Source organism: Epinephelus moara, chromosome 4 (genome assembly GCF_006386435.1).
Source record: "Epinephelus moara isolate mb chromosome 4, YSFRI_EMoa_1.0, whole genome shotgun sequence".
Classification (NCBI taxonomy): Eukaryota; Metazoa; Chordata; class Actinopteri; order Perciformes; family Serranidae; genus Epinephelus; species Epinephelus moara.
The window spans coordinates 33,276,411-33,291,297 of record NC_065509.1 but is presented as its reverse complement, the minus strand read 5'-3'; the positions used below and the strand labels follow the sequence as shown (position 1 = coordinate 33,291,297).

Genomic DNA, 14,887 nt, shown 5'->3' with positions numbered 1-14,887 from the left:
AACTGCATTTTGACCCCATATCTGCATTTCAATTTAAAGGGACAGTTCACCACAAAATCAAAAATACATACTTTTCGTCTTACCTGTAGCCCGTACTACTACTACGTATTTGGAGATATCTGCGGTAGAGATGTAAACCTTCTCTCAATGTGTCTTTCGAGAAATAATGACCTGCTTACTCAAGATAATCTACAAACCTTGTTGTGAGCAGTTTCATTCAGGAACTATTTTCTTTCTGCCAAACTTCACCTGCAGACCATATCACTGCAGAGAAGGAAGCATACATCTACTGGTAGCTCACCTAGCACCACTGAGCTAGTTAATGTTACAGCTCAGCCAAAGAAGATGCCATCACATCTGGCACTGTCACAAGCACCAGCCTCTCATACATGAGTAGATGCACACATCCTTCTGCTCGGTGATACAGTTTACAGGTGCGAACTCCACTAGGACGGTGGTCTGGCACAATAAAAGTACTCCAATAGTGATAAAAACAAAAATGTTTCATGCTGCCAAAACGAACCTTACTACACTGTGCTAAGGAACAACTATTAAAAGTACATAAATAAAGTAAAAAAGTAACAAGTAACAAGACAGCGTCGGAAACATAAGCTGGTGGAAAGCTGAAACAAGGGACAATGACAGCAATATTCACCTATATTAGGAGCACTATTACTTTCCATGATGTACATTCCTGCAATTATTATCTTCAATATTTTTCACATCATGTGCAATAGTATTCTTCAATATCATATATCATATCATAACCGTCAGTGTAGTGCAATATCATTTTCTCGATCGTGTGCAATGCTACTTCTAATTGCTGTATCATATTCAATATAACATTGATTATGACACGCAGTACTCTTATTGTTACTCTATCAGGCACTAGATTTGCTTTTGCTCCTTGAGAATACTTCTATCTTGTATATTTATTTATTTTGCCAGATGTTTGATACTCTGTGTTCTAAAACTGAGTCCAGTGAGTGATCCTGACCCGGGGAACCCACTGGTTGTGAACATTAAATTGCGGTTACTGTACTGAGTGTTACTGTAACGTGAAGCACCCTCTGGCACAAGAATTTCCATTGGGACACATAAAGTTCGATTGAACTGAATTGATTTGAAGAAGTTCCTATATGTAACTGCTCACAACAAGGTCTGTGGATTATCTTGAGTAACCAGGTCATGATTTCTGCAAAGAGACATTGCTGTTGAGTTTTTTAAATGTATTGCTTTTTGTGCTTTGAGCTCCACAAGTCGGGTGGCATCTAGTTCTATGATATTGGAGAGATGGCAGACATCTCTACAGTTGATATCTCCAACACTCAGCAACTCACACCAAAATAATCTAGACTGATAAATAGCACTACAGGTAAGAAGAAAAATACGTATTTTGATTTGGTGAACTGTCCCTTTCAGGACCCAGATATTCAGCACATCAGCAATCCAGGCGGGGTCTCTGTCCTTACTTTGAGAAATGCTGTTCTGAGTCTATCTGACAGCCTTGGTGGTCTGGAAACAACATAGGGCCAAATTGAGTCAGTCAGTCAGACATTTGTTCCATCAATAATTAATGCCTCCCTGCTCTCCTCCCTCTGATCCTTTCAATCTATTTTCTATCACCGGTCTTTCTTTTTTTTTTTTTTTACCCTCTAACGTCACATCAGTGTTTTTTCCTGCTTTTCTGTCTCCTTTTTTATCTCCTTTTTTGCTCTCTGATGTCCTCTATACCTTTGTGTCCTACATCTCTTTTCTTTGTCCTCTCTTTATGTCTTGAGGCAATAAATGGACAAGTTTAGCATCTTTTTTTGGTCTAATCTGGTGCTTGGATTTGTCTGATCTTGTATCTGTTAGATGTATCTGTCAATCTCTTAGGTATCTGTCTCTGTCCCATTTTCCTCTTCCTACCAACCTTCTATCTTTCCTTTTCTCCACCTATATCTCTAAATCTTCTGCCTCTCATCTCTGGATTTCCCTCCTTCCCTTCCTATCTCTTCCTCTGTATCGCCTGGTTTCTCCCCCTCCTTCTCCTCAGGTCCAGCAGCAGATAAATAAATGATGTCCAGGAAACTGGCTGCTTTTACAACACCGATACCACACTCCTCCCTTTCTTTCCCTCCTTCTTCCCTTTTCCATTTTGTGAACGCCCTCCGCCTCCCCCAAATCTCTCTTGTCTCTTGCCTCTGCTGGCAAAAAAAGAGAGGAAAGGATAGTAACCGCAGTCCTTTCGGGTCTAAATAAATCATAGCCCAGCACTGCCTTGCTTTTACAACACCGATCCTGCACTTTCATCCAGGCAGCCATGAAAGCGAGCGTAGAGAGAGGAGGAAGCGAGGGAGGAAGAGACTATCTAAGGACATATGAGTAAAGGGAGTGGATATCAAAGGAAATGGTGAATGTAAAAGTGTCTTTAGTCATGTCCGTCTTTCTTCCTAAACCTCTTTGGGAAGCTAAACTCTTCTGTCAAACCAGGACATAAAGGTTAACAGCAATACAAATCGCTTTACCCCAGACTTTTAGGTGTTTTACTTCAATGTGCTACCGTATATTATATTTCACACTTTGCTCAGTGATGGTTTGGGATGTGTAATGAAAGCGCTATATACATGTCAAAGGTGCTGCAGAATATCATGAAATGAAAACCACAGAAAAAGAGGCACATTTTGATTTATGTCAATGTAAAATTAAAGTAACATAAATACATGAAAATGCATTCCTATTTAAAAAATGAGGATTTCTTAATATATAGCTATCACTTGTCCAACAAAGATAAATGATTGCGCCTTTTAGACGCATCGGCACGCACAGAAATTGTTCCTTTTTAATTCTGTCAAATATTTTATAAATCCAATCCTTTCAAATGCCCCATAATTTTAGCATGTTGTCTAATTTAATAAACAATTATAACATGATGAATGAAACTACCAAACTAAAATCCATTTAGCATTTTCAAAATGAGCCCGACGCCCCAATATTCAGCATTGACTCGTCAACGCTGCTCCTGTGAAACATATTAAGCAGCTCAGATAAAGCCTAGTCTACCAAGAAGCAGCGGCTAATTAAAAATGACTAGATTAATTAATGTGGAGATTTGTTAGTGGCGCACACACACAGCGTCGTGCTTCTTTCAATTAGCAAACTAAATTAACACAAATGGCCGAAACACACATGCACACACACTCAACATGTATCCATTTGCCTTCCAGTCTACATACAGGCCTTTATACAACACTCCTGCAGGTTCTAACAAATGCTTACACTGAAATGTAGAAAAGGAAATTCACACATACACAGACACACATACACGTAGACAGACATCTTTCAGAGCGATCATCATCATCTTAAAACTCCATCATGCATGAAGTGGACAGTTTTGACCAGTAATGGGGATGGAAATGTGTAACTGGTGCATTATTCATAAAAAACGCACACAAATGACAGAAACAAGAGCACTCACTCACAGAGGCGTACACAGATAGACTGACACACACAAGCAAACATGCAAGGGTGTTGGCTGACACACATGCTGACACTTGCTTATCCAGCCTCAGTGAAACACATATTTCTGCTCACACATTGGGACTATTATACTTGTGAGAACCCGCATCGACATAATACAATTCTATCCTCACAACTACATACTTAATGCTGGATTTTACCCTAACAAGAGCTTCAACTTAAACATATTTTTTGTTGATTACGCTTTTGATTAACTGATAAATCATCAATAAAATGTATGAAATCTACTTCCCCGAAACCAAGGCAAAATGTTCACATTGCTTGTTTTGTATGACCCGCAGTCAAAACCCCAAATAAATTAATTTACAATGATATGAAACAGAGAAAAGCAGCAAATACTCAACGCAAATGTTCGACGTTACCGCTCGGAAAGAGACCTAACTCGTGGTCGGCCATGGCTGGGTGTCCATATAGCTATTTTTCTGAGCACCCACGTCTTTTTTCAATTGTTCCCAATGAGGAGAGATCGTATGTGGCCGCTGAGAGAAAACAGTACTGCTCTCAGCGTCTTTTTTGTGTCGAGATTTTTGCACGGTCACTGCAGGCACTTCTAGTTGAAAATCTATTAAGTTTCAGAAAGGCGTTGGTTTCATTACGATTGTTACTTTTTCGGCAACCAATCATAGATTAAAGGCAACAGGAGTCGTCACTTAAAACCCAAGAAAATGGAGAAGCTATTTTTTCCAGCGCCTTGTCTATCCCATGGATGTAATATGTAGCACAAAAAGGTATATAAAGGCACGCACTTTCAGACAATGAACACTAGGTGCTGGACAAAAGATCATGCGAAAGACAGAATACACTTAACCATCTTCATCATTTTTTCGCCATCTGATAAAAAGCGCGAAGCGCGAAGCTCGAAGCGTCACCTCGGTGGTAATAAAATCACATATATGTTCAGTGGAATTTGGTCTAGTGTGCGTACTCTGTTTTCCCGTCTTTCGTATTCTTCGGCACACCCCTGGTCTAACCTGAGGTGTATAGTAAAACATAAATTCTTCCAACAAAGACAGAAAATCCCATTAGATTGACTCGACACTGAATGTTGCTGGTGAGTGCGATGCTTCTATCACCGAACACATTGTAGGCGTGTTGTTAGCTGTGTAGCGCTATTTTGATGAAGCGCTTCCTAGCACCCTGCCAGAGACAAACGCTATGTGGACACACGCCCTGATAAATGAATCAACTTATGATTTCAAAGCTAAGCTCAACCTCAACCTTATGATTCTAACATTAAACCTAATACAAAGTCTTAATTAGCAAAATGTTCTCATTTTGAAGGTCTAATATACCAACTGGTCCTCATAATGATAGAAGAACACCCTCCAACACACACACACTCATGTACAACAGTTTGTGTGCCCAGGTGTGCACACACACACATAAACACACACACCTACCTGATGGTGCAGTCACATGACCTCCAATCACTGTTATCTCTATCATCCCATTTTGTACAATGGTCACGAAATCAACCCCAAGAACCGAACAGATGGGGCTGTGCCTATATGTGTGTGTGTGGGTGTGTGTGTGTGTGTGTGTGTGTATGTGAGCGTGTGTATGCATATGTGTGAATACGCATACATCTGTGAGTGTGTGTGTGTTAAGATGCTTGAAATGAAGATCAGTCCAGCGGCAGAATTGCTTACTGTCATTCATGCCCTTTGCACACGTGCACAAACACTTGCACACACGCACACACACAAACAGACACACACATACACACGCATACCTGCCTTTATTAAAACGTCACATTCAGTGAATATACTGTGTGCTGTCATGCTGTCTGCTGTGAATGGGAACGGCTGCGTATTTACAGTGAATTGTAAATCCTGCCGAGCACTCAGCTGTCAGAGTCTTATGAATTGCTAATATGTTGTATCTCGCGCTGCCGATCCCCCTCTATCTGGCCCCTATCACTTCCATTGTGCACTGAGCAAAAAAGTGAGGCAGGCGAATCAAAAAAGCTAACTTTGCTAAAGGGAAATGAAAGGTAGAAATAAAGGCATGTGGACAGGTTGAATGAAAGATGATAAAATAAACCTCTTTTTCTTCTGCAGCATTTCAAGTTAACTCAAGCTGACGTTAATCTATTTTCCAACACCAAAAAATATCTACAATATGTTCTCCATGCACAACATTTAAAATGACGGTATTTGGAGTGGATGGCGCACAGAATAAGCTGCCATGTATTGAGCCATTTCCCACTGTTTCCTGCTCTCTTTAATCATTCATGTGAACACATTAGGCAGCACCAGACTGCACCAAGAACACTCACACCGACAACAGCAGGGTTCTCATCAAGATGAGCCTGATACTGTTGGGAGTCTCACTGAGCTTTTACATTACAAATACCTGCCTTCTACTGTATATAATTATGCAGCTTTAAACCTTGTCCTTGATCACGCCATCTTTTTAAATAGTTGGAGAGAAATAAACATTGTGCCAAAGGTGGAGTGAATGGTTTTTAAATAACACATCATGTAGACATTTTACATAGAGCTGTTAAAAGCACACATGTAGCCAATAGATTTTGGCGTGGGAGACTCCCATATTGTTGGATCTTCATGTGATAATGAGACAGATTTACTCCAGAAGCGACCCATTAGAGTTCCCGTCTTGATTATTGTCACAATGTGTCCAAAACCATGAGAAACAACAACTTGATCAAATGTCAACTTCAAAACTGTATTATTGGACACATGACACTAATCTTGTGGGTCTATTTCTGTGGATCTCAACCATGTCCACTTGGAAGAAATAGCATTTAGCTCTATGCTATGTGCTGTAATGGGGGACAGTGCTGTCCTCTTCATCTTCATCTTGCCCTCTCCTCCACTGTCTCGTCATCTCGTTTCCTCTGCTGCTTTTGTCGTTCTTTGTCTATGTGCTCCTTTGTCTCAGCCTTATTTGCCATACAGTTTTACCCTCTAATAAACATATTCAGCAACAATCCCACTAACCTTTTTCACCTCTCAGCACCATACAGCAGAATATGAATGCATTGCCAACATCCCTGCAGTCAAACGAACCAATGCTGTTGCCAACCAAAGAACTGTTTGTTAACTTTTTCCAGCTCAATGTTTCACAAAATTAAGACACGACCCTTTAACCTTTACATATTCAAGCACAAGAATTGGAAATGTATGCTTTGACAGTTCAGTTTGTTGCAGTGAACTGAAGCAAAAGATTTTGGTTCCGATGCAGAACCCACAATGAAGCACAGCATCTGCTTCCGTGCCAGAGCGAATGCACAACATGGACACACACGCGCACACACACTTATTTGTGTGCAGTGACGCACGCCCGCACACACACATACAAGTGTCGAGAAAGTAGACACCTTTCCCGACACAACCTCGCAGTGCCCAGACGCCAGTCACACCTCTGAGCATAGTGACAAATGAGCAGCTCTAAAAATGTGGACAGATCCGGTGCACAAACTTGCACACGCTCACACATACACACACTCAATCACACACACAGCTGGAAGCAAATACGCATCAACGTATTCCCATATGCAGGAGGGAATCACCCACATGCACGGGCACACATGGTGCAGAGAAAGCGCACACCACAGCAGGTGGCAGATGCACTATTTTCGTCACTCTCTGTGTTTGTGTACCGCTGTATTTAAGTCAAGGACAACATGTTTGCTGGTGAATGAACAGGTACGCTGCGCTTCACTCTTGTGAGCTACGCATGCAAGCACTTAGACGTGCACTTCAGCTCACACACACACACACACACACACACACACACACACAAACACAGGGATATCGCAAAGAGAATTCACACACAGAAACATGTAAAGAGACAACAGTTTATCAACAAAAGCGTGTTTAAGTTGAAGCTTTTCTCATGTTGAAGACATACAGAAGATGTGTCTGAAGAGGACGATAAAAGGATGACAGAAAAAAAGTGATGAAGGGGAAAGAATAAAGGACGACATGCAAGAAAGAGAGGAGAGGAAGATGTGAAGAGGAAAAAGAAACTGAATAAGACAGAAAACAAAGCTGATAACGAGAGGAGGAGAGCGCAGGACAGATCCCTGCTTCACAGACAACACATGAAAAAGGGGGGTAGAGGAGAAGACGGGATGAGAGGAGGAGGAGGAGGCGGAGGAGGAGAAGAGAGATGGAGGAGCCAGAGTGAGAGGACCAGGGTTTTTCTCTACTTACAGAATCTCCAGATCGCGCAGCGCTCGGAAAGCTCCATCTTCGATGCAGCTGATGTGGTTGCTGTCCAGTTGCCTGCACCGAGCACACACACATACACACAAACACACACACAGACAAACACACACACACACACACAGATGAGAGAGAGAGAGATGGGAGAGAGTCAGGCGCAAGTCTGCAAGGTCCGCTCAGCTGGGGGAGGGACTAACAAAAGACGGGTTGCGTGAATGAGTGTGTGTGGGGGTGTGTGTGAGGTGATACCCCAGCAAGTGGGCTTAAGGTAGCAGGTAGGAGACACCGGCGTTAACTCTCTCTCCCAGACACACTCCCACACACACACACACAGCCACACACACACTCTAGGGATGCCCGGTCCAGACGATAGCACACAGGCTCAGGTTAAGTCTCTCACCTCAGCGCTGATATGGCCAGCCCTGAAGAGAGCAGGAGAGGAAAAGGAGAGCGCGAGAGAGGAGACCGGTGCGCTGAAGTGGCCTGCCTGGCGTCAGCCTATCACCTCCCTCCCCTGCTGCACGCCCAGCGCACACTGGCCACCGGGAGAGAGAGGGATGAGAGACGTAGACACAGTGAAGAAGAGAGGGAGCGAGCCATAGCTACTAAAGCCCACCCTGCTTGTCTGTTCTGTAAATATTAATTGCATTTTCTCCTCTCCCATCCTCCTCCTTCCCTCCTCCTCCTCCTCTCCCCTCCTCCCCGTGTCCTCTTTTATTCTTTTTTTCCCTCTCTCTGTAGTGAAAGAGGGAGTAATTTCATTACATTAGGCCAGCCAATCCATTAAGGGCCTTTTACCGGCTCTGTCACTGAAACAATTTCATTAAAAGGAAAGCCTCCGTAAATCAACCTACAGTCACGACTCTGCCTCTCTTTCCCGTTCCCCTTCCTTCCTCTCTGTCTCTTTCTACCTCCCAACTCTTCTTCTCCCTCCCTCCCTCCCTCCCTGGCTCGCTCGATGCCTCGTCCGCCGGACTCCCAGATGCACCCTGTACCTCACTGTCATCCATCCTTTGCTTTTACTTTAATTTGCTCGGCTCTAGGTATTCAGCCCCCCTCCCCTCCCTGCCAGCATCCATCCCTCCATCCATGAACCCAACAACCCCGGAACCTCCACTCCTCCCTCCCTCCTTCCTTCCCTACTTCTTTTCCTGCCATCCATCCATTCATCCATCCATCTATACCTCTGTCTCTCCCCCTCTCTTCTTGCTCCTCTGTGGAGGACCAGATGGATTGGTTGCAGATATAAAGGGCAGACATTTAGAAGTATCTTCTTGTTTTGTTTTTCACTTGGTTTTATTTAACTCAACCAGGAAGGATGAGTGGCATTTAGACTGTTAAACACACACACACACACACACACACACACACACACACCGTGGGTAGTTACTGTCTGCTCTCCAGACACAAGAAGATAAAAGCATATCACTCCACCTTAATCTTCTCCTCCTTGTCCCGTTCCCCATCTCATCTCTCTTCCACTAGATCCCTCTATCCCTAATCCTTTTTTTCTTCGACTTCTATCCCCCCTCTTCTTTTTTCTCCCCTCGTTTCCGAGCATCCATCTTCTCCATTTTTCATGTTCTCTCCCCCTCTCCATTCATAATCCATTTTTTTCCTCTCCCTCTAGTGCCCTCTCGCCTCCTCTCATCTCTAATTCCCCTTCACCTTTTCTCTTCTCACACTCCATCTATCCATTGCTAATCCATTTCTTCTCCCTGTTTTCTTTTATCAACCTTTTAAAATCCCCTTTTCTTCTTCTCTACATAGCCCCGGCGTCTGCTCGGCACACTGCAGCACCTGTTAAATCAGTCATGTCAGCTTTTAACCCAGAGGAAGGTGGCTCCCAGAAACAGGAGCTGGGTGGCCTCTGCAGGGCGACAGAAATTACATCAGGGCTTCTGGAGCAACATATTCTTTTGGTTTGTTTTTATATGTGCATGTTTGTGTGAGCGTGTCCTCAGAGTGTCTGAGAAATGTATTTACTATAGTACACCACAAGTGCACCTCATGGCTGTATTTCAGAAAGCAGCAGGTAAAAGAAAGACTCTGTTGCAGTGACTTCAGACAAGATAAAAGGTGAAAAATACATAGTAAGAAGTTTACTGTACAATGAGCTTCTTTATCAGTTACAGACAAAAAGTTCTTCAATGGCAACACCACAAGCGCTTTCAAGCTGCTCTACAAGGGAATAATATTGTTGTTCTATGTTTGATCAGTAGACTATTATTTTGAAATTTGCTGGTGTGCACAACATGGTCACAACAAGCAGTCTGACTCGCGGCACAGCAAGCACATTTTTCATGTATTTCTACCTGATATTGACCAGCTGCTGGTGGTTAACAGTTGGCATGAGTTCAGTTTGGATTCAAGACAGTAAATACCAAACAACTCCGTGCCCACGGGCCAGGTTTGGCTCGCAACATAATTATTTTCGGCCCTCCAAAGGCTTCCAGAGACTGATGAGATGTTTTGATCCACTTTGATGCAATGCAATTATATTTTAGAGGTGATTTAGAGATAACTTGTTTACGGCCTTGCCATGCCGCTCTTGATTAATTGAGCACAATTTGTAAAGATTGCCGGGGTCATCGATGTGGAGTGGTCTGCTGTAACAGTATGAAAGGGGTCTGAGAGGGTTGTGCTCTGTTGGTTTGAATCTGAGATTCCTTTTTTTCTCTTTGGGGCTACTTGTTGGAAGGAAGCTGTGAGTGTGAACATCTGTTAAATGACTGGACTCTAAAATAAAGTGAGTCTGGGGATCATACCGACATATGGCGATGCCATGTTTGTGTTTTATGTAATTAAAAGGCATGATTTTTTTTAGGAAGGCAAACTGGCACACAGCCTGATCAGCCATATGGAGACACATGGCACTGCCAAAGTTGACTGTAGTTATTAAAGCTGTAATATTTTCAGTAGTCCTCTTTTTGTAACACTCAATATGAAGTATAGGCACAGGTGTAGTGCTGCCAGAGTGCATCAGAACGCAGCTCCGCAAGGATTTTTCCACCAAATGAGGAAACAGAATATTCACAGTCCCTATAGTCAGGCAAAAATTTGTATACATTTTTAGTGCTTAAAGGTCCAATCACATGAAGTGCGCAGGGGAGACAAAAACAAATGGTCAGAGTTGTGGTGTTGGCCTTTAAGGTGTGTTGACTGATTTTTGATGTCAACCCATGCTCTGAGTAACATACAAGAAAACATTCCACCTTAAATGTTGCCGCCAACCTTTGAGTGGCACAGTGAATTAAATTAACGGTTAACTAGTAAAGATGGCAGCAAAACATCATTTTTATTTTATAGTTACAGTTGACCACTGTATGTAAACTCACCACCACAGGAACAGTGTTTACCTAATCTTCAAAACTAGCCACAACTTAAATGTGTGTGCACATGTAAGCGCACGTCATAGTTGCGCTCCAGTACTGGAATAAATAGCACTGAGTATAGGGATAAGTATATGCTATTCTAGAGAACTACCAAGGTTGTACTTTCCATTCTAGAGGTCTATTGAGGTTTGTCTCATTTGATTAATCTGTTATTTCATTCGTTCACAAACAGCCCAGTATCTAGTAATTATATTAATAATGGACGTCTATGGTTGATGTTCTGTGCCAGAGTAAAAAGTAGTGTGCCCGCCATGTAACTTGGCAGAAGGTAAGGCTGTGACGGTTGGAGTGGTGGATAAGTGTGTAGATCATTTGACTTTCATGAAGGATGCTGAAGTTCACGTGCTGCAATTATTGTTCACGATGTTTCCTTAACCTTACCCTCAAGTTTATTTGGCATAACTGTGAGCTTTTCCTAACCTTAACCATAGGTTGCCGTGAGGAAATATAGTAGCACTCAAGAAAAATAACAAATTGCTGGAAAAATGTGTAAAAAAAAGTATCACTGAACAAAATCTGGGGTTGGATCGTCAAAATATCAATGTTCTTGTCTGTGGATAATGTTAGGTGGTAAGATGTGAGACTGTTCTCCTCGAAGACACGTGACCTGTTGCAGCTGAAGAGAATGGCTGCCCACTTACATGTAAAAAAGTTTGGTTGGCCATCATCAGGCTTTTACACAGTTGAAGCAGAGTCACAGGATGATTCCCCACGATCAGTGCCCTGATTTCCCATTGAGCCTGCGCAAAGCGGCAAAAAGGGTGTCTAAATGTGTCATGGCAACATGATGCATCATGACGATGGAAATATAGAGGCCAGGTTGGTTGAGTTATGGCAACAGCATATGCGCCTCTTTGATGTTTCCTCCTTCTCCTATCAAACATTTTTACAACTGGGATAAATCATTCAGTGTATGCCCAGCTTTAAGGAAGACCTTCGGAAGACCGGTTGGGTCTCCCTCTGACTTTGATAACAGAGGTAGTGGTTCGCATCCTGTTATCTACCAGCAGTCAATGTTGGCTTCTTTTAACCATGACGTTCGTCAGCTAATGCTCATACGTATCATTTTTGTAATCTATGTGTTGTTTTGGAAGATACTGATAAACTACCTTTTTTTTGTTCTGTGAGAACTTGCCCATGAATAAAGATTTAAAATTGAAAATTGAAGACCTCCACATCTATATTCATTTGACTCCACTGTCTCTCTCTATGTCCACCATCACTGACACTGATGACTTCTTAATGCGAGACTGAGGGACTCCCGCCGCTCTGTAGAGCTGACAAGGACTGTCAGACAAGTGCTGAGATGTCTTCAGCTCTTAAACTCTACGTAGGTCTCTAGGACGGTTCTGATAATTTTGAGAACATATAATCACCATGCTCCTCGCATGTGTAATTTTTCTAGAATTGAGAATAACTGTTGGATTCATATTGGCAGCCATGTACTTCATCTTCCGTCCTCATCCACAGTAAATGATTCCATCATCTGTGATATGATTGGATTCCTCTGACAGCTTTGTTCACCAAGCCCCCTGATTAGCAGTGACATGACTGGTATCAATCTGGGATGAGGGTGTACTTTGTGTGTCTGTGTGAGTGTGTGTGCGTGCTCTTCATATTTGTACCATCGTGTTGCATTCACAGCCTTAGTGTGTTTGTGCTTCTATGTGTTCAGATCATGGATGTTTGTTACAACGGGGGGTCCAGAATTTAATTTCCTTCCATATAATTAGTTAGTGTGTTTAATCATGTCTATCATAAGGCCTATTGGCAGACTGATTCAATGCTTCCCTCTGCTACCATCTGGACCAGAGGGAAGCACACACACAGCAGCTCTGCCACTCCATGAATCCATCAGTGAGCAACCACTACTGACTGAGTAATTAATGACAGAACAGAGGGAGGGAAGGAGGATACACTAGCAGGGTTCCCATCCAATCCATATCAACAAATACTGCTTCATGAAATCTGGAAATTATTGTAAACAGCACAAATGTTTGACTGGAATTTACAAAAACTGCCCAACGCAGAACGTTTCTGTTGATAAAGACTTTACACAATGAGTAGTGATGGAGACATATTGGAAACACATTGAATAAACAGTGATGTGCTGTGGCTCCTTTGATTTCAACACTTCTTCAATAGATCATCTTGTATGCTTTGGTCAAATGCGGCCATTGTGAGGACAACAGAACTTTCCAAACTGTTCGTGAGCCTGTTTCACATTTATATGATCAACACAGAAGACAGAAACAAATTTAACTTCTTACAGGAAAATGAATTTAAAGCAACAAAAGTCCGGATTAAATTTGTTTGTTGGCTTGCAGGGAGACGCCAAGTTGCTGAGTGGCTATATCATGTTGCACATATGCTTAATGTTTATGGTAATCACTTTCTATGGTGAGGAATGTCTTTAGGATCCAAATGTAGGAGACTTAAATTAAATGTATACTTACAAATTCATACAGCTATGTTTTTATCCCTGTTGAAAAGCAAACACATTTTACAATGTGACAGCACTTTGCTTAAGGTTTGGTTATATACACACACAAGAACAACTTGGTAGGGTTCAGTGTTGTGTATGAACATGCTAAAAAACGGGCTGTTCATTGAATGTGCTTTTTTTTTTTTGGTGAACAGTGAAATGAACGCATAACTTTACAACTTATGAACTTGATTTTGAGTGTTGTTCACTCTCAGGCATTTGACAACGCCGTTTTACAGTACTGGAGGATTTTAAGCACCTACTGTAGCTACTGGTGCTGCTGAAGCCATTTCATACGGATACTTGAAGGAATTTTATGAATAAATAAGTACAGATTCCAACGGGGGAAAAAAAATAACATTTATATGCAAATTGTGCCCATCTGAAGAAAAAAAAAAAAAAACAAGTAAGAATGTCAGCTATATCAGCAACAAGTTTGAAACGTCACATCTAGTTGGAGCATCCGACCAGTTTTGAGAAAATTGAGTAAAAGATGATCACAAGATTTTAATTAATTATTTTAAAAAATATAAGACATGAAGTTAAACTAGCTCTTTTTTGGGACTGTGAACTTAGCTCAAAATTCAAATTTTTAACCATGGATGTGAACTCGCTCATTTTAATCTGTGTGAACTGAACTTTGAACTTTGAACGTGCACAATATTGGTTAGGTTTATGGAAAAATAATGGTTTGGGTTGACAATTAATACTCTCTCATCATAGTAACAATAACACAGACGTGGTGACGGTTATGGAATGATTGTGGTCATGGCTCAAAGAAACCAAAGATGACTGTCGGTTTGAAACAGGAAATGAACGGCAGTCTCCTGTGTTAAAGTCTGATATTCTGTTGATCGATCCATCTACCCCAACCATCCCTATGGTGACTTTGTCACTCTAAAGCAACAATAACCCTAACTTCCTCCCTTGCTCCTGTCATAAAGTCTATGCCCGCTCAAGGGCTTTGTCACTGCAAAGTAAACAATATGTCATTGTGGGGCACTTTCTCAAACCATTGATGCAGTCGTTCTTCTTTGGAAGACATTCTTGAAACACATTTGATGACCAAAATTCACTTTACAATATTCATAGCAGCTGTATTCTTGCATAAACTTTGAGTCTGCTCACATTTCTAATTCCCCACTTTATGTTGCTTTTCTGTCTATCAAGTGAACATATTGCTTTGCCTCTCGTTGTTTCTGGTAGATAGAGCTTACGTTTACATAGAAACAAACAAATGGGTACACGCAGATGGGTAAACACAAAAGTCAGCCCAGTTGACGGGGGAAGTA

General features: G+C 41.9%; 1 protein-coding gene across 2 annotated transcripts in view; it reads right to left on the bottom strand.

The window, feature by feature from the left end:
- The window catches only part of slit3 (slit homolog 3 (Drosophila)), a 346,116-nt gene that overhangs the window by 139,415 nt on the left and 191,814 nt on the right, over positions 1–14,887 (bottom strand). The window contains exons 1-2 of one of the 2 annotated variants that reach the window (XM_050043124.1): positions 8,116–8,287; positions 7,704–7,775 (exon numbers count right to left, since the gene is read on the bottom strand). Coding sequence is in view for 1 of the 2 variants with exons in the window: in XM_050043123.1 (XP_049899080.1) it covers positions 7,704–7,775 (72 nt within the window). In the remaining variant the exon portion in view is untranslated. Of the gene's footprint in view, positions 1–7,703; positions 7,776–8,115; positions 8,288–14,887 lie in introns of those variants that run through there. The other variant, XM_050043123.1, reaches the window with a different exon arrangement.